The sequence below is a fragment of the Aythya marila genome (assembly GCF_965140915.1).
Source record: "Aythya marila genome assembly, chromosome: 7".
In the NCBI taxonomy this organism is placed as follows: Eukaryota; Metazoa; Chordata; class Aves; order Anseriformes; family Anatidae; genus Aythya; species Aythya marila.
This window is the reverse complement of record NC_139048.1, coordinates 31,840,018-31,858,341: the sequence shown is the minus strand read 5'-3', so window position 1 is coordinate 31,858,341 and position 18,324 is coordinate 31,840,018. Positions and strand designations below refer to the sequence as shown.

Genomic DNA, 18,324 nt, shown 5'->3' with positions numbered 1-18,324 from the left:
TATAAAAGGCTATTGCTCATAAGGTTAAGTAGGTCCTAGTTGCACAAGTCCTTTAGGACTCTTGGCGTTACTTTTTCAAATAAAGGCCTAGACTCTCAGGTCAATACCTGCATGTGGGGCATAAAAGGCTATTTCTCTGAAGGCACTGCTCTTCAGTTCATTTCTCTACAGCAAAAACCAGGAGTTCCATACACCAGCACAGCACCCACGGCCACTAGCCCTACGTCCCCATAGCGATGCCCACCACCCCTGCTGTGCCTGCAGCGGGCCCCAGAGGCCGCTTCACCCTCACCGAGAGCCCCCTCGAGGCCCCGCCAGCCCCCCTCGTCCGCTCCAAGCCCCCTTTCCCCTCAGAGGGCCGGCCCCGCCGCCATGTTGAGGGCGGTCCCCGCCGCCATCTTGCGGGCGGGCGGCCGTGGCGGCGCAGGCGCGGAGCTGCGTGTGCCCTGCGCGGCGGCCGAGCGGGAGCGGGAGCCATGGGGCTGGGGCAGAACTCCAGCGTGCGGGGTGGGTAGGGGCACGCGTGGGGGCGGCGGCACGCGGGGCGAGGACACGCGGGGGGACGGCGACACGCGAGGGGACGGGGGGAAGGAGAAGGGGGGGGGAGGGGGCGCAGCCCCGCCCCGCCGGACCCCCGCTGACAAAATGGCGGCGGGGGGGGGGCAGCGCTGAGGGGCCGCGGGTTCGCGTCCCCCCTCTGCCCTCAGCGGGCGGCGGTGTCGTGTGTGGTGGCACTGGGCATTGCCAGTCCCGTTACTGGTTCCAGTCCCGTTACCCGGTTGTTAAGCCTGGGCAATAGCAATTTTTTTCATTGACAAGAAAGGGAGGAGAACGAGACTTTAAATTTAGGAGCCCCTCTGAAGACCGAGTTTTTCATATACGGAGTCATTGCTCCATAGGCAACTTCTAAATACCATCAGCACTTCTTAACCAGCAGATGTAGCTTAAAAATTGGGCAAGTAAAGTGAGCCATGTGGCAGCCAGGACTGTGTGCTGCCGGGGGAGCCAAGAGCGTTTCGTTTTCCCCGTGTGCTTGGCAGCGCAGCTGGCAGATGCGTGCTCGTCCTGCTGATAACGTGTCCGAGCTCTCTGGTAGATCCTAAAAGTGCCTCTGCTGTCTATATCTGGAAACATCCAGAGTAATTTTCGGGCTGAGGAGGGAGTGGAGGAAGGAAAAGCCGTGTGATCCAACCCTATTGTTCCTTAGAGTATGCCCAAAGAATGGAGGAGAAACTAAATTCTCGTTATTGGCTTCTTGCTGTTATCTTCTGATTATTTTTTTCCTTGTTGGTTTATTTCTGCTCTCCTGGGATTGCGTTCCTTGGACTTTGGTTTATTTCTTTACCTCTATCTTCCCTTCTTTCATTCGTGTATTAATTTTTCTGGAGCTCCAGCCAAGCCTTTTCCATTGTGTAGTGATTATAGCATTGAAGCAAATTTTCTCCCATGTTACGTGGGCCTGTAGTGTCTTGTTCTGTCGTGACTTATGACACTGAGTTTTTGTATTACACCAGAGTGAGGATTTCTTTAATAATATCTCAGATGTTGCTCTTAATCTTCTTATTTAAAAAAAAATAAATGAGAGAAGACAAAGAAACTTGACATTGCACGTCAGTATCAAGGAGCCTCTTCAAGCAGTGCACGGAGGAGCTTGGCAGCAAACTGTTGAATTGGTGCTGGAGGCCTCTTGAGACAGCGTTTAAAGTACTTTAAAAGTTCTGAAAACTGTTTTCCTTCGCAAACGCAGTTTATGATTTAGTTCAAAAGATTAAACGGGCGTTCCAGCTTTTCCAAATCTATTTGTGAAACACGGTTGACAAGATGACTTGCTACCTTGGAAACTTTGCAGGCTGATCTCATTAGAAGAGAGACATTCCATTTATAAATTCAGATAAGGACATTTATTAGGCCAATGCTGAAATGTAATGGATAGGCTTCTTTAAATGTTTGGATTTGTGTAGCAGATGAATCTGGGCCTCAGGAAAAGAAGTAAGGAAGAAATTAAAAATAAGATGTCAGGTATTCTAAATTAATGATCTCTGCTTGCTGGGCTGACTGCACTGTGCGTGGTTATGAGGTTAGAGGGGTCTGGGTTACCTGCAGATGTGCAGGCTGGCTCTTTCTGAATGTGCTGGAGGACAGTGAATTTTAGTGCAGACCTTCCTGCTCAGCTGGTAGTCACAGAAGTGTTTTTATGGCCAGAATCTTGTACTCTGGTGCCCGCTCTGGGCAATACCTCTGTCTTCCTGGCCATCGTTGTAGCTGCACTTCACATTTTCTGGGGAATTGCTTTGAACCTGTCAGACCCGGCCTGTCCCTGAGCTGCCTGGGTGCCTCCTGCCCTCAACAGCCCCTCTCGGCTCCTGGAAACCTGCTTGAGCAGGAAGGGGAAAGGGTGCTACAGGCTGTAGTGCTTTCCCCTGGGAGACCTTGCTGCTTCTGACAGGTTGGTTTGGGCTGTGTTGCGAAATTAACGCTGACTTTCATGGAATCACTTCTTCAACTTCACCTCCTCAGTTCTTACCCTATACTATCACAATTAATACATTGCTCATGCTAGTCTGCAATGGGAAGATAAAGAAATTAGAACTCACTGGATGGGTATAAAAAATGGAATTCACTGTATGTTCTCTGGGTCTTTTATCGTTTTAAGAAGTTTTTGAGCAGGGAAACATGCTCTCAGTCATCTGATATTAAAATGCAGAAAACCATCTTTAACTTGGTCACCCTGTTACGGGGCAGGTTTGTCACTCACTTGCAGGGGAGGTGTCAGCATGTGCTGGTCTCCTCTGCTTCCTTTTACTAAGGAAACAAACTTTCAAGGATTTATGCATCTTTTTCTCTTAGTAAGGCACATAGCAAGGATTCTCCATCCCTCTTCCCAAATCTTACTGGGACTGCATTTCAGCATACAAGTGTTTGTCTAATTCCATGTACTGTTGTTAGATGGTCTGAACCATTAGGCCAAAGTCCAGGGTGTTTTCATGGGACAGAGAGAAAACAATAGAGCCACAAAAAATAGGAAAAAACGTTGCAGAAAAGCAAATTAAAATGAGCGATTGAGACTGCAAAGTTTTTAGCGATAACTAGAGGTGGGGAAAAAGTGAGGATGGAGGTGGTGGAAAAAAACTGTTTTAGTGGAGGTTGTATTTCAGAGAGTCAGGATAATCCAGTTAAATTTGTGCTATTGTTCTTAAATATAATCCCTTCAGATCTGTGTTCTTACCTGTACTCCTCAGTAGGGATTTAATCTAAGCTGTTTTTTGTTGCTGTTATAAAGTGGTAATATTTTAAATAACTTCCCTATTGCCAAACAGCTCAGAAATTTTTGGTTATAGCATGTGTTTAAAAAAAATAAAATAAATTACTCAGTACTCATACCCTTGAGGGATCTGTTTGGGTTGTTGATGTTACAGGGAAGGGACTGGGGTGAAGGAGAACTCTGATCAGTGGAAGGGAGTAAATTAGCTGGCTGAGCATCAAGAGAAAATGTTCTTGTTCTAAAATCCTGCATTTCTCCCACAGAACAGAAAGGTCACTTGGAAAGACGGAGGTGTTGTTGTGAGCGCAGAGATATTTACTGCTTTGAGTAGCTTTAATAGAATTGAATGTTTTGCTCAAAAGCCTGACGCTCTTTCTGCTTCTCTTCTAGTTGAATGGATTGCTGCAGTCTCCTTAGCTGCTGGAGCAGCTGCTGTCGGGTATCTAGCTTACAAAAAATTTCTCTCTAAAGACAAGTGCTGCAAAGCAATGGTGAATCTCCATATCCAGAAGGATAACCCCAAGGTAGTCCATGCATTCGATATGGAAGATCTGGGTGACAAGGCTGTGTACTGTCGCTGTTGGAGATCCAAGAAGGTAAGAGAAGAAAAAATAGCCCCATTTTGTTGACGTGCGTGCATCTTTCAATAAAACTGTTTTCAGACTGCTTCATGGAGAGGAAACTAACTTCTTTTCACCTCAGCTGTTCTGCAGTGAGATGTAGTAGTAACTGAATCCTTAAAATCCTATGTAGATTTAGGGAGAGTAAAGTCTGCAGATCAGCACTAATAGTGAGCAGTGTTTCTTTAGCTCTGAAGAAGCAAACAGCTTGAAAGGACAGCTGCTGTATAGAGCAATGAGTCATGAACAACAGGTTGCATTTTGCTACTGACACACATCCAAAATTACTGGTCTGCTGGCAGGTGAAGAAGCGCTCAGGAGCCACAGGCTGAGAGGACCTTAAATGCCTTTTACTGGAGGAATTTGGAAGCTTCCTCTGTCAGAAGATTCCTTGCTGCTAGTTCATGGTGTGAATGACCAAAACCCATCCAGAAGTCTCTTGGTATACAGGGGCTGGTGTCAAATGGTCACTTGCCATGTCTGAGCTCACCGTTAAATCACACAGACAGGGAGAGTGCAGAACTGGTTTGGGAAGACCCTTACTTGCACAGATGGTGTTACTGGCGCTGCTGTTCTGTCCTGAATTACTTGTGCAGTATTTCTGTGGACCGTAGATAGCTGCCTTTTGCCTCACAAATCAGTACAGCCGTGAACGGTTTCCAGTGGTGATGGGAGTAGTCTAAAAGGAAGTCATTGTGGTTAAAAGCTTGTGCAGAAAGATGGACTTGAGGTAGCTTTGCAGCTCATAGTTCTATGGGTAATCCTAAGGAAGAACCAGTGAAATCATGCTGGCATACTTTTGGAGACTGGTTTTGGGAAATGAAGAGTCTCTCCTGGCATCGGTCTGTCCAACTTGCTTGCCTGTGAAGTTGGCAACATGAGTTGCCTCACATCAGCGTTCAGCATGACAACCTAGCTACTCAATGGCACCGTAAGGGCAGGTTTAAATCTGAAATAGAAATGTGAGACACTTGAAGCAACCGAGATCTCTACAGTGTGTCTGTAGCAGTAGTTCTAGGGCCTGTAATAAGAGAAAGAGGCTTGTATGAGTAGCCTGGTCCACGTACAGCTAGCATATATTTCAGAGCAGTTTTTTAAGTCAAGGTGCTAATGTGTGGAGGCTGAAATAATACAAATGTTCAAAGCCAGGTAACTGAGGCCAGCAGCCTAGAAACCCAGTTCAGTGCCAGGCTTTTCATACCTCGAGACTGCTCCAGTCGGGCTGCGGTGTGCCATTCTCCAGGTACTGTACCTTTGGGTTCCTGCTGCTGCCAGAGCTTCATCACCTTGAGGATAAAGCCTAGACATTTGTAGCTGTACGTAGACTGGATTTTCGAAGCACTCCTGTGGAGGCAGGCTTGTCATCTCTGCTCCGAACCAAAAAGCAAGGTTGTTTTATCCCCTATGGCCACAAGTGCTCCACAGACCAAATTGCATACAGTAGGATAGTACAGTGGGGAGGTGTGTGCACTTAGATGCAGTGCTGCTGGCTGTGCAGCATGCAGGTAGTATGCACGTGTATGCTGTCTCTGGGTTAAATCTCAACGGAGAGCAAACATCCCAGAGTTGGAAGTGGCCCTGAGTGCAACCACTTCAGAGAAGAAAAAGGTAGAGGAAAAAGGCAGGTGTAAGTATCTGCAGTTGGTTGTTTAACTCAGGCTGAAACTCAGATTTACTCAGGTTGTACTGTACGCAGCTCCTTCAGTGCTTTTCACCAGAAAAATAAAATAAAATAAAAAAATCCTAAGCTGACCATCCGTGTTTACATTTTCTGCTTCATCCTCTAGAAAACAGAAAGGGAAAATTAGTGTCTGGATTTAAGGTTTGCAGCTCTTGCAATTATTCTAGTTATTGCTTGATTCTATCTTGGTTGTGTGAAATAAAATTCTGGTTAATTACATTTTGCCATATATTGCGGGGTGTTGTCAGTTCAGGAACGTGCTGTCCTGCTGAGGTTGCTGTAATTGGACACTAAAAGGAAGTAGAGGGGGGCTGCCTTATAATGAGCCTGTTCCTAGAACTCTGCTCTGAAAGGTCTTGTAAAGGCATTAAGGAGCTCAGTGGAAAATTTTGCAGGCACTTGTTTTCTTCTGCTGCTGCCTAATAATGAGGATTTTAATCAGGGACATCATAGCAGTGCTTACGCTTCATGGAAAACCCCACTGTTGAAAATTATCACTGCAGAAGCAAGGGTTTTGTCTTAAAACCAAACAGTAATTAGTCTAAAGTTAGAGCATTTGTTTTCTTCTACATTTTTGTGCTTGTGAGCTGAAGGGGGGGGATCTTAATTTGTTTATTTGCAACGTCCTGCAGTCTGTGTCTTCCAGGTGGGTGTAGTCCCCAGGCTGCAGGTTGAGGAACGCTGCTGCAGAATATCAGAAGAAACAAACCCATTCAGTGCCAAGGGAAATGAGCTGAGCTGAGCTGTCCAGACCACTGCACAGCTCCCTCCGGGCTTGAGCTTTGACCACTGTTGCTATCTTGCTTTATAGCAAGTTTTAGCCAGTTTTGTCACCTGAAGTAGGGATGTCACTGCAGCTGGACCTTGGGCCTGCCTTCTTGGGGCACGTGAGATGTTCTGTGTCTGGTGGAAGCTGGAGCAGTGCTCCTAAGAACACCGATAGTCTCTGGTGTTGCCTGGAGAAACAGCTAGCCTGGAAACACCTGGGTTTGCCCTCATTTTTGCCAAGTGGCTGTCAGTACCTCCTCATTGAGTCAAAAATAATTGATTGACTCAAAAGTCCCTTCATGAATCAGCTTGCATGAGTATTTTCCAGTTTTGGGGGGGATAGAAGGTGGTCTTTATTTGGAAAATTCACCTGCCATTTATAGCATGGGTTTTGACATTCTGTAACTGTGAAAAGCAAACACTAAAAAACCCTCACCTCTTGGCCTGCCCCCACCCTACCCTACAGGCATGTGGCTTTATTTTTAGAACTCTGAGAACGTTTCTTACTGGTTTGTTGTCTTCATTATGTTGCTTTCATGCAGCCATTTGAAATCTTTTATTCTAGCTAAGCCCAGATGATGGGGCATCAGTTTTATTTAAGGCTGTGACTGGGGCATGAACATTGGGATCAACGGCGTGTCAAAGACTGATGGTGACTATACTGTGAGGGGATATTGTGTGCTAGGGGCACAAGCTTAATGTCTGACTTTGATTCCAGCAACTTCTAAGCAAAAAAAAATAGAAACCGAATGCAAAACACGGGTGTGATTTAAGTCACTGTCTCTAGGGTGTCCTCTGCAGAAGAGGCACAGCCCTGAAAACTCGTCCCTGGGAGTCGATGGGGTCTGACCTAACCCCTGTTGCTTTGCAGAATGTCCTTTGGCTTTTGCAGATGAAAAGACTGTTCCTGAGAGCAGCCCAGGAGCTGGGCAGTTACAGCTGGCTGAAGGAGTCCCTTTGGGTCTTGCTTCGGCCAGGCTGTTCCAGTTCTTTAATGGAACAAACATTTCTTCACATTGCTTCCTCAGAGCTGCCCTTAGAAGCCCCTGATGAATAAACATGTCTTTTGGAAGTGCGGTTTATTTCCATCACCAGGTCAGAATCCTGATGTAGAATCCAGCTTGCGCAAGTGGACCTTTGTGTCGCTGAGATAAGCTAGCCCTATCGGGATGAAGCAAAGAAAGCTTGGCACTAGCCATCTGGAGGCAGGACTAATCTCCTGGTGTGTCTCTCAACTAAGAGATGAGCCAGGGAAGCTGTCCTTTTCTTATCATATGCCGAGGAAAACCAGGAAAAAAAAAATCAGGATTTGTTCCCATTTCTTTTCCTCTCCCCACCTACCATCTGTAGCTGTGCTCAGCTCTGGCTGTTGCTCAGGAAAACAGAGTGTGGGGCAAGGCTGAGAGCAGGATTCTCCAGACAGGTGACAGTTGAAGGTCAGCTCGGGCTGCGTTTTCCCCGTGCTGGCCCAAAGTTGGAACACCAAACAGCGTGGAGTTGAGTTGCTTTGTTTTCATAACAAGCCCCTTGTCCACTCGGAGCTCACATGGACAGAACCGGTGTCCAGCCAAACTTCAGGAAGCCCTGAAGTGCCGGTGCAGAAGTGACAGTCTGCAGTCAGGGTGGATTTAACGAGGAGACGTTCTAATGAACTTCTCAACATGGGTTCTTAATTCTGGCTGCGGGTGTACTTTAGATGTGCTTGTTGTTTCTCATTTCAGTTCCCACTGTGCGATGGCTCGCACACAAAGCACAACGACGAAACTGGCGACAATGTCGGGCCGCTGATCATCAAGAGGAAGGAGGCGTAGAGTGGACAGTGGAAGCTACAAAATGAATGTCTGACAAATCCTCTGCTCGCTTGTGATTGGGGGGAAAAACCACAAATTCATTGTCATGTCACTGAAGACTTTCCAGTGTAGTAGATACATCAGGCTTCAGCATGTGTATTTTTTCTGGTGCTTGTCTTGTCTTAATCACTACAATGCATAATTTACTAAATAGTCATGGTTTAATTTTTTGTCCTGTAAAGTGTGTGTACCCTTCCATTGAGTATGAACCTAAAATGACACACAGAATGTACCTGAGAAAATAGTTATTGGTATTTTCAAATACATGTGTACTACTCTGAGGCCATTCAGCAGAAGGAATATTCAGAAGGGAGATCTTAAAATTTGGGGGAGGTTTGAAAGTCATGGATCTGGATAGAGTTCTACTTAAAAGGCAGCGGCAGGAAAGAAATCATGGTGCCAAAATGCAGCTTAACCTCTGATCATGCTGCGTTTTCTGCAGATGTCCCGTTTGGCCTATAACACTACCATTCTGCGTGGCTTCCATGAAAGAAGGCACTTAAAACTGCTCTGAACAGAAAATGTAAAATGCTTGTAGCTAGCTGGGGCTAAAGGGCAGCTTCACCTTTGATTTAACAGCCCTGTTGAAACTTGACCCTACTACCATATGGTGTGGAAAACATACTACCGGAACAGCAGCCCTGTGTCTAAAGTAGGATTAGATGGTCTCTGTGAGAGCTGTGGTAACAGATGAGTGGAAGGACACGAAGTGCTCAGAGTGGTGGGCAGGAGTGGCCAGATTTCTCCTTTTTTTTCTTTTTTGCTGCTAGAAAGCCTTAGTTTCACTTGCACTCTCTAGCAGTGGAGCTAATTTCCCCAGACCACAGGACAGGGAGGCTATGCTGACTTATCCCAGAAGCTAAAATAAAAACTAACCCCACCCACCCACTGTTACTGTCTGCTTCATCATTGCTCCAGCTGCTTGTGGAGGACTCTTCCTCCTCCTGCAGAGGGAGCAGGCACACCTTTACTAAGTGCCCTTAGGCTCAATGTGTCTTAAATAGCTCCTGCCTTCCTGGGCTAACTGCTAATGTGGATCAGCTAATTTTACCAAAAGAACAGACACAGACAGGCTTTGGTGGCAGCTAGAAACATAGGGAAAAGGAAGGATGAGACGAGAACTCATCCTCCTGTTGTATGGCACTTGTCTGCTTCATCTGACACAGCTGCATTAATGGCTGTAACGTTGGTTTCCATAAATAGCTTTTGATTTATCAGTGTGCAAATTACTACAAAGCAAAACCCAAAGAATGTGGTGGCAGAGGGCAGTTGTGTATTAAACCTGGTCCACTAGCATAATTGCAGCTTGCATGATGTCCAATGTCCAGAGGGAGAGACTACCTCAGAGCAAGAGAAAAGGCCTCGTCAAGAAGCTGAAATTTTAACCTGGACCCCTTAAAGATCCTTCCAGATGATTGGGGTGATAGAGGTTTTATTTTTATTAAGGGTGTGGTCAGTACAGCTGGTTAAAACTGAAGAAAACATTTTGCATATTCTCAATGTGAGACTTTCAGAGGCTGAGGTCTTAGCTGAACGGTTCAAACTTTGGCAGAAGGCACAGCAAGTAGAGAACGTGGCACAGAAGTAAAGGAAAGTTGTGTGCAGGTGGAGTGCAACGCAGGGGGCAACGACTGTCTGGGAGAGACCTCTACTTGCAAGAAGTTGCAGTCAAATATATTTAGTGTCTCATTTTCTTCCTGTCTTGACTGTAAAGGTACTTGATATTTTTTACTTGGCCAAGTACTGATGCACATAGAAAGTTGTTTTAACCTTAAATTATCAAAAACATTTGTTTTATCCAAAACAAAGTTATTTCTGTACTACTAGACTATGGCACTGGATATTTCTGTATTTTTGTCAAATACACATTTGAGTTCATCTTAACCTCAAGGCTGTGTTGTCTGTGTTCTCGTCAGTGTGCTGTTTCTTTCTGGGGAGAATTGCACCACAAATCATGCTGCTGTAATCATAAACCTGTGTCCAGGTTGGGTTTTCCTTCTGAGTCTTCTTTTCCTGGTAGCAGCCCAGTCCAGCTGCTCTTGAATAAATGTTCCATGAAAACTACAGTCGTGTTTTAAGAGATAAAGTCCCGAAGTCTCAGACGAATGTCCCGAGTCCTGGAGTTTGCTTGTAAAACATTTCTGGGTGCTTGAGTGTCAGAGAAGAGGGTTTCATGAGAAGTGCTTCTTCCCAAGAGGAGAGGATGCAGAAGCAGTCTTTGCTGGTTTACATCCTGGTGAATTTGTGTTGGAGAAGTGTCACACTTACAAATGTTGACATGAAGTAGAGTTTATTTCAGTGCACATACAGTTTTCTCTGCTGTACCTAAAAAAAGGTCCTGCTACTTGCATGCATGGTCTGTTTAAACTTGATAGTGAAAAGAGAGAACCCGAACGTGAGTAAACAAACTTGCCAGTAGTTTTAGTGAGCTCCACAAAATACTTTTATTTTTCTGCCTTTTTACTAGAATAGGTTATAGTCGTATGACTGAGTGCTTACCTGCTCTAGTGGTCCCTGAAATTTGGTACTCAGTGTTTTCCTCAAATAACCTCTAGGAGGGGAAGCGAATTGGTTAGATCTTTGCCAGGTTTACACTATCAAGAAATTCTTCTGCAAATGTGCATTTTCACATTAGATTGAAACACAATTGTGGTACAAGTGAAAGTAGTGAAGGATCCCTGTCCCAGAGTATATTTCTACTCACATCATTACTTTTCAGTGGAAGGTGAAACAAAGAAAAATACTGATTTTGCAGCAGCCAAGTCTCACTCATCAAAAGAGTCTGGATGTCAAATACCAAAGCGTTGCTGGAATTGCTGGTGTTGAGGAGGAGGCAGCTGTGGGTTGTAGAGTATTTTCTGCATGCTCAATTATCACCATTACTCTAATGGCTCATTTCCAGCGGCGGAGGGCAGCGCTGCAATCACACGCTCTCCCGCTAGGAGGAAACAAACGCTGTGCGATTGGTATGGCTCGACGTGGAGAGTGCTGCTCTGGAGGGGTTTTTATATTTGCATCTGTCTATGTTTTTTTTTTTTCAGTAGCTTGCTGCCTGTCTGAGCCCAGGTATCGAACTAAGAGTGCTGCAGAAAGAAGCTTGGCACAAAGCAGCTTTTCATCCACGGAGGCTTCAATCCAGGAACTGGTGGTTATCACCAGTTCCCCAGCAGCAGAGCTGGCCACAGACCCTCCTGAAATCTTCGGGATACCCTAGGGGCTTGGGGCCTCTTTCTGGGGCCGTCGGGGCAGCCTGCAGCAGAGGTTGGGGTCTGTGAAATTTATGCCAGAGAATCGCATAGCAGCTGCCCGGGGATTTTCCTTTGAAGTGTGATACAGCCAGCTACAGACGTCGAGACGTGAGTCAGTGCTGTATCATCGCTGCTCACTGCGCTAACGGAAGAACATCTTATAATAGCAGGAAGGGTAGCCACGTAGGCGTGAAACCAAACATTGGTACGGCAAAGAAACCTTGTCAGCTGGCTTCTCTTTCCCCATCCTGAGCACACAGGTCTTAGCTTTTGTTTGAGCTGCCTTCAAGGCTGATAAAACCCACCCATGGCCCTGGCTGGCTCGGGCAGGAGGGCGTGCTGTCCCTGCGGCACGTCGGTGGTGGGGCTGGGCCCCAGCGCGGCTGCCACCAGCCTGAGTTCATCGGGGCTCAGCATCGCTATTTCGGGCCGGTCAGACACATCCCACGGACCTGCTGAGAAGACCAAATGCCTCCTCTGTTGTCACTGCAGATACTGACACTGTCAGATACTACAAACACTGTCATGTATTAAGTCGGGCAGCTTTGGATAACCGTTCCCCAAAAAGTTTTGTGCAGCCAGGCTTGCTCTGCTGTCTTTTCCCTGTGTCAGCATGACTCTTCTGCACTGTGAGGAGAACGACCATTTTCCTCCAGCCATCATTAATTTAGGATGGGTATCGGGGCAGCGAGGAGCAAGCTAGAGAAGATTTAATGCCACATAACATCGCTGAGTAGTATCAATGGGGTAAATCAAAGCACAGAAGACAATGTGTCACACTTCATTATCCCTCTTAATAGGGTGAAGTGTAAGATGTACAAAGTGGCTCTTCATTAGCTCCAGAGATGAGGCTAATTTGTTATCCAAAATCTTTCCCTTGGAGCCTGCGGGGTTATGTGCCTCGGGCAGACCTCTGCTGCTTACTGTGTGTGTTCCCTCCCCAGTTTGTGAAATGCTGCAGGACTGCACAGAAAGCAGCGTACGCTTACACCGTGGGTCCCCTGTTAGCAGGCCAATGTTCGTGCATGCCTATCCTTGTAAAGTGTTTAATTAGTTGTGAAATTGTAATAAAGAGGAGTGTTTACCTGTATTCTTCCTGAAGCTGGTAAAACTGCAGCAGGCTTATGTCATTGCAGCACAGGAGAATTCAGTCCACTTCGCTCATCTATGCTTTGGGCACATTTATAGACACACACACCCAAAAAAAGTGCCTTCTGCTCTCCAGGAGAAGCCTGTGCATAGATGTGGAGCTTCCTGAGCACACCAGAAATTACAGCTCTGATGTGTGAAGCATTCAAAATTCAGCATTCTGCAAGGATCTGCTCGGTAGCTGGAGTGCTTGCGCCGTTCAGTCAAGTCAGCTGGCAACAGGAACGCAGCAGAATGAATGAGAAGGTCACTGACTGCGTAACTTTTCTCAAATACTTTTCTGCAGCTGGCAAATATAACCATACATGGATAAAACGTGGTCAAGACGCACTGTCTGTTCACAGCCAGCACTCTTGCTCTAGACTTGAGTACCAAAACAACGGCCAGAACTGACTTAGGCTTCAGTAATTATTGAATTTGTTGCTCTTTTTAAACAGCGTGATCTTGCTCTTTCCATCTCTTCTTGACTCCAACATCTGTGCGGGTTAAATTGCTTTTTAAGTGTTGAAATTCTTTTGCTTTGCAGACAAAGCTCAGGCAAAAAATACCGTTGAGTAGAAGAGACCTATTTTTTAAATGCCACTTGGCAGTGGGTTTAGTCAATAAATAGGTGTTTAATTTTACAGCACATGGAGGCAATGTAACTAGCCTCTAGGGAAAGACAAAGAGGCATTTTAAATAAACCTCTTGGCATGTTAATCATCTTAAACCAAGAACCAGGGTTATCTTAAAACATTAGGATGTGACTGGTAAAATGCCATCATGCATTTGTAAAACCTGAGCGATGCCCTGGTAGAGATACAAGGCTGTGCTCATAAAATCTTTGTTTAGAAAGGCAAGGGGAGTAGTCTTTAGCTACCTGCAATCCACCAGACCAGGTGATGGTACTGAAGACACTGCCCTAATACCACTGTTTCAGAACTAAGTGTAACTTGTTGCCCCAAGATGTCAAAGCTATACATCTCTCCTGGCTGTTTGCTGGGGTTGGAGGCAGCAAAACCAAGTTTCCTGAAATCATGGTGTAATTCCATCTTCTGCATTGATTAAATAATGGTAACTTCTATCCTCCATGAGAGACCAGGCGTGAAAGCTGGACTCAGTACACGGCATGCTGGGGCTATGCAAAGCAGCTCAGTGATGCCTTTTGTCTTTCTCAATGTTCTTCCTGATGTTGCCCAACATTTTGTTGGCTGGTTTTGGCTGCAGATGCACGCTGAGCTGATGATCTCAGACAACTGTCAACAGTGACTTGAGGATCTCTTTCCTGGGCAGTGACAGCCAGTTCCAGGTTCAGCTTGGCATGGATTATTTTTCTTTACATGTGTTATCTTAGGCTGATCCACGCAGAAGCTCCTGTGCCAATGTTGTGCCTTTCGTTGGACTGCCCCAAGGTCAGGAGCATCCGCAGACCTGACGATTCCGTACACACTTCCTTCTGCAGGTCATGAATGAATATGATGAATAAAACTGACCTCGGTACCCACCCTCTGCAGCCTCCTCTCCACCCTGAAAGCCCTTCTATTTGCTGCCCAGCCTTTAACCTCCTTTCAGTCCAAAAATGAACCTTTCCTCCAAATCCAGTGCTCGGTTTATTTAATGACACATTAAAAAAAAAAAAAAGTCCAATAACTTTGAGGAAGAAAGAAACTATTGAAATTAGCCCCCTATCTTTACTGTCCCTGGGACTTTCTAATACAAAACGGACTTCCAAAACGTAAAGCTGCAGCTCAGTTTGTAGAAGAGGTGATCCGGAAAATGCACAACGAATTAACCTCAAAATAAATGTTTTAAAGGTTCTGTATTATCTCCGGAGAGTGTAGGTTGTTGTTTGACAATGTCGCTCTGTTTTCACACTGGAAAACCCCAGGTGTACCTGGTTGCTAGGGCGGAGAGTAATGTCAGAGAGGTTGCATCAGTCATGGCCAAGTAAAATATTAATCAGAGAGGCTCCTGTTGTGGGACCCGATGCTTAAGTGAAAAGGCAGTGGCTGGGAAAGAAAATGGGATAGCGCAGTGAGCTTTAGAGCTACAACAGTTGAAGGTAACCGAGACTTTAGAACAAAAAAGCATAGAGCTGCTGTGAATTTACTAAAGAATTGAAAACCTCAAGCTATTTTAAGAGGGTGTGATACAGCACTGCCTCTGCTGTGGAATGGAGAGAAGAAAGCGACGTGGCTACAATCTTCACGCTGCTGCAATTTCTACCGAATGCCATCTGAGCAGGATGGGCCCTCCTGCTCGCAGAAGCACCGCTGCAGATGCCCTCGTCTGTCCACAGAAGCGCTGGTTTTGTTGACTAATATTTCTTATCAGGACCGTGCGTTCAGTCCTTGTCGCCTCTGCTGCAGTCTACTTGGCGGCCAGAAGCTACGCAAGCGCGGCCGCGCGCTGCAGGAAGTGGCTCTGTGGGCAGCAGGATTCGCTTCTCTCGCTCAGACCCCGCCACGAAGACGGGTTCCTGGCAGAGGAGCGGTGTTTTTGGCAAAACGGAGGACAAGCAGCAGTGAAACATGCTCAGAGTTGGTGAAAAACCTGGCGGTGCCCCTTGTCAGCACACCTCTAGAGCAGGAGCATTTTGGCCAAAATCCAGCTGCTCTAAAGTGTTTACCTAATGTCCCCCTGCTCTTCCACTGAAGTATGAGCTTATTTCCTGTACTAAACTACCGTGCGTCTTGCGGTTAGTTATTAACTAGCTGTTCTCTTTGAAAAAGGGCTTTATTTCAGCAGAAAGTGATTCTCTGGTAATCCTTACTCAGTTTGGGGGAGCTTTGCAGCCTGCTGGAGAGACTCCCTCTTGCAGTGTGCAGCAGTTTCTGCAAACTAAATGCATGCGTAATACTTTCTAGGCATCAGTGGCATTTACATTTTGGTCAGGCTGACTGAGGTACGATTGTTTTTCAGCAGAAGAGAGAAGGAGTAATCCAGAATTAAGTGTATTTTCACCAAATGCATTTGCTTGGTGGTGGATTCCCAATTGCCTGCCTGTTCTGTAGGAGCTCTTTGCAGCCCCTTTCGCTTTCTTTTTGAGTGCAATTGCACAGCCCTGAGCCGAGAAGTTTCCTTGGGAATCTTGCTGGTCGGTTCAGCTTTCGACGCAAGCTCTTACAAAATCACACTCTGTGGAGAAATTAATTATTTATCTTTTCCAGTATTCTCTCGGTTTCACTTGTTTTATTTTAGGATAAGCTCCCAGATAAGATTAGTGAACTCCATGTGCAGAAGCATGAGGGTGGAATGAGTGAGAGAAAGATAGAGTCCCACGTCACTTGATTTCTATATGCATAAATCTGACTAAAGCAAATACCAGGAAAAAGGAAATAGTCCGTGTTTACTTACTCCAATTACTCATGCTTTTGTATTTCTTTCAATCCCCTCCAGGTCCACTTCTGTTAGCTTTAAGGATATCTAGAAGCTATTTGTTCAGGACTAGGTGTTTGAAGAGCTTTTCAATTTCATTTTTTTAGCCTTTTAATGCTCTTTTTTTCCAATAAGATTTCAAGCTCAGGTAGATGGCACTGGTTCAAGTCTAAAATGACATCTGTGTTTTTTCTCTGTACATTTAGATACCGATCAGCCAAAGTGTCTCACACTTCTGCAGGGAAAAAAATCTTTCCGGAGGCTCAGGTCGGCATCCGAACCTTGTGGCAGCTGCTGCCAAGACCGGGGGTGTTATTTCTGCCAGGCATGTACCTCTTGTGCCTTTTTTCCCCAGTAATTTTCTGGTGCGAGGGCTCACCAAGCTGTGGAGTTTCTCTCCTGCGTCAGCATCCCCGTGGAAAAATCCAGCGTTGGGGAACTGAAGATGGGAGCTTCCACTTGCAACCATCCGGCTCCTTGTCTTTATGGCTGGAGACTACTACCTGATGAGAACTGGACATTTAGGAGGGAGAAATGTAACTTTCCTGTCACGTTTTGCTCCTTCAGAAAGGATCTTGCTTTTTTAGTCAGTATAGTCAGTGAAACAAGTTGTTCTGTGGGTCTAATGAAACTGGATTTTCACAAATCTATACTCCATCCTCTTTCCTCTCACTTACCCTACACCAATAACCTTGTTTCCCCTGTGACTTTCCTGTTCCTCCGACACTATAATTTCCCCAGTAAATCCCCTCAATAACCATGAAGGCCTACCAGCCACATCTCCCAACCATGGGATGGAGAAGAGGGGGCACATAATACCTGAGCTCACTGTGTCATCCTTCCTCTAACACCTGTGCTGATTCCCTCTGTCCATCAGCCAATTTTTATAAAATGATAAAAATTGTGGCAATACCGTATATCTGCTACGATTCATTTTCCATCTCTGGCCTTGTTTTCCCATTTGTGTGTTCTGCTAATGCTGAACAAGATACAGATGGATATGGCTTCATCTTCCACCTTGTTTTCCTGTTCCTATGCCCTACTAATGCTAAAGACGACTTGGTACTGATGGATATGGCAGCAAAATCGACATTGGTAGTAAAAATTGACATTGGTAGTAGGGTGACGGTTGGACCTAATGATCTTGAAGGACTTTTCCAACCTTAATGAGTCTATAAAAAGTGCAGGACTGGTATTTGCAGAGTTCATTTTATTTTAGAAAGGAAAGGAACATTGAGAAGCAAAAGCAGGAATTGCAGGGTGGCAAATAGGGCTGATCCCTGCCCTATAGCGGAACAAGTAGTAATACAGCCTCAGGCTGTGGGGTGCTGTGAGCGAATCTAGGGCTTCACCTTCCCCTTGGGGGCAAACTTCAGGTCAGAGATTAATCCCTTCTCCACTCCTGATCTGGTGGCAGGTCAGCGCCCCATAAGCCATTTGAAGGGCCCTTTTCCACTCGAGAGGCCTGACAGGGGCACCCAACAATCCCCTCAGCGCCCGGGGGGCCGCGGGGGGGCGGCCCGCCAGCAACCCCTGAGGGGGAACTGGCGGAGAACCGCGGCCTCCCCGAGCCTCCCGCACCACACGGCGGCGACCCCTGGCGGCCCCGGGCCGGGGCGGAGCGGGGCGGCGGGGCCGGGGCGGAGCGGGGCGGCGCCGGGGCCGCTCGCTGCCTCAGCGCCGGGGGCGGGCGGCGCGGCGCGGCTCGGCGGGCTGCGGGGTGATGGAGCCGCGGGCCCTCGCCCCGCCACGCAGCGCCCGCTGAGGCCCGGCCGCCGCCACCGGCAGCGTCCCCGGGGAAATGGCCACCGAGCCCCCGCGGCCGGCGGAGGAGGCCGAGGCCCAGCCGCCGCTCGGCGCCGCCCCGGGCCCGGCGGCGGCGGCTGTGGAGGGCGGCGGGCGGCGGCGGGGGCTGAACGGCTGCGTGCCGCTGTCGCACCAGGTGGCCGGGCACATGTACGGCAAGGATAAAGGCGGTGAGCGGCGGCCGGCCGGGCCGGGAGGCGGCGGAGGGGGGCCCGGGGAGGGGACGGGAGGCGTTGTGTAAGCGGGGGAGCGGCTGCACGGCGGTGCTGAGGGGACGCCGGGCTCCTGCCAGCCGCCCCCGGCCCGGCTTCGGCTCCGCAGCCGCCTCGGAGCGGGGACCGAGGTGGCTGAGGCTGGGTGTGCGCCCCCGGGGGTGCTGTGGCTGAGGACCTGAGGCGTCTGCCTGCTTCCAGGCGCTGCTCCGCAAGTGCCTGCTGTGGGTTTGGAAGAGATGGGAGAACTCGGTCGTTGCTCACTGATCTGGTGACAGGAGCAAGCCCCAAATGTCAGCTTGTAATGTCCGGTGATAGAGCTGCGGGGGTCCGAAGAGGTCGTCAAGATCCTCTACCTGCTTATGGTGAGG

The 18,324-nt window shown here is 47.4% G+C and overlaps 2 protein-coding genes across 3 annotated transcripts in view; both read left to right on the top strand.

Moving 5' to 3' along the window:
* The first annotated feature begins 413 nt into the window (after positions 1–413).
* CISD1 (CDGSH iron sulfur domain 1) lies at positions 414–10,071 on the top strand. Its single transcript, XM_082764827.1, has 3 exons — positions 414–507; positions 3,653–3,858; positions 8,053–10,071. Exons 1-3 carry the CDS (start codon positions 477–479, stop codon positions 8,140–8,142), a joined length of 327 nt encoding a protein of 108 aa, XP_082620953.1. The 5' UTR covers positions 414–476; the 3' UTR covers positions 8,143–10,071.
* A 7,517-nt stretch (positions 10,072–17,588) lies between these two features.
* Positions 17,589–18,324, top strand: part of IPMK (inositol polyphosphate multikinase) — a 40,576-nt gene continuing 39,840 nt past the window's right edge. The window contains exon 1 of one of the 2 annotated variants that reach the window (XM_082764263.1): positions 17,589–17,911. In XM_082764263.1, the coding sequence (XP_082620389.1) occupies positions 17,737–17,911 (175 nt within the window). In that variant the 5' untranslated portion in view covers positions 17,589–17,736. Of the gene's footprint in view, positions 17,912–18,096; positions 18,319–18,324 lie in introns of those variants that run through there. The other variant, XM_082764264.1, reaches the window with a different exon arrangement.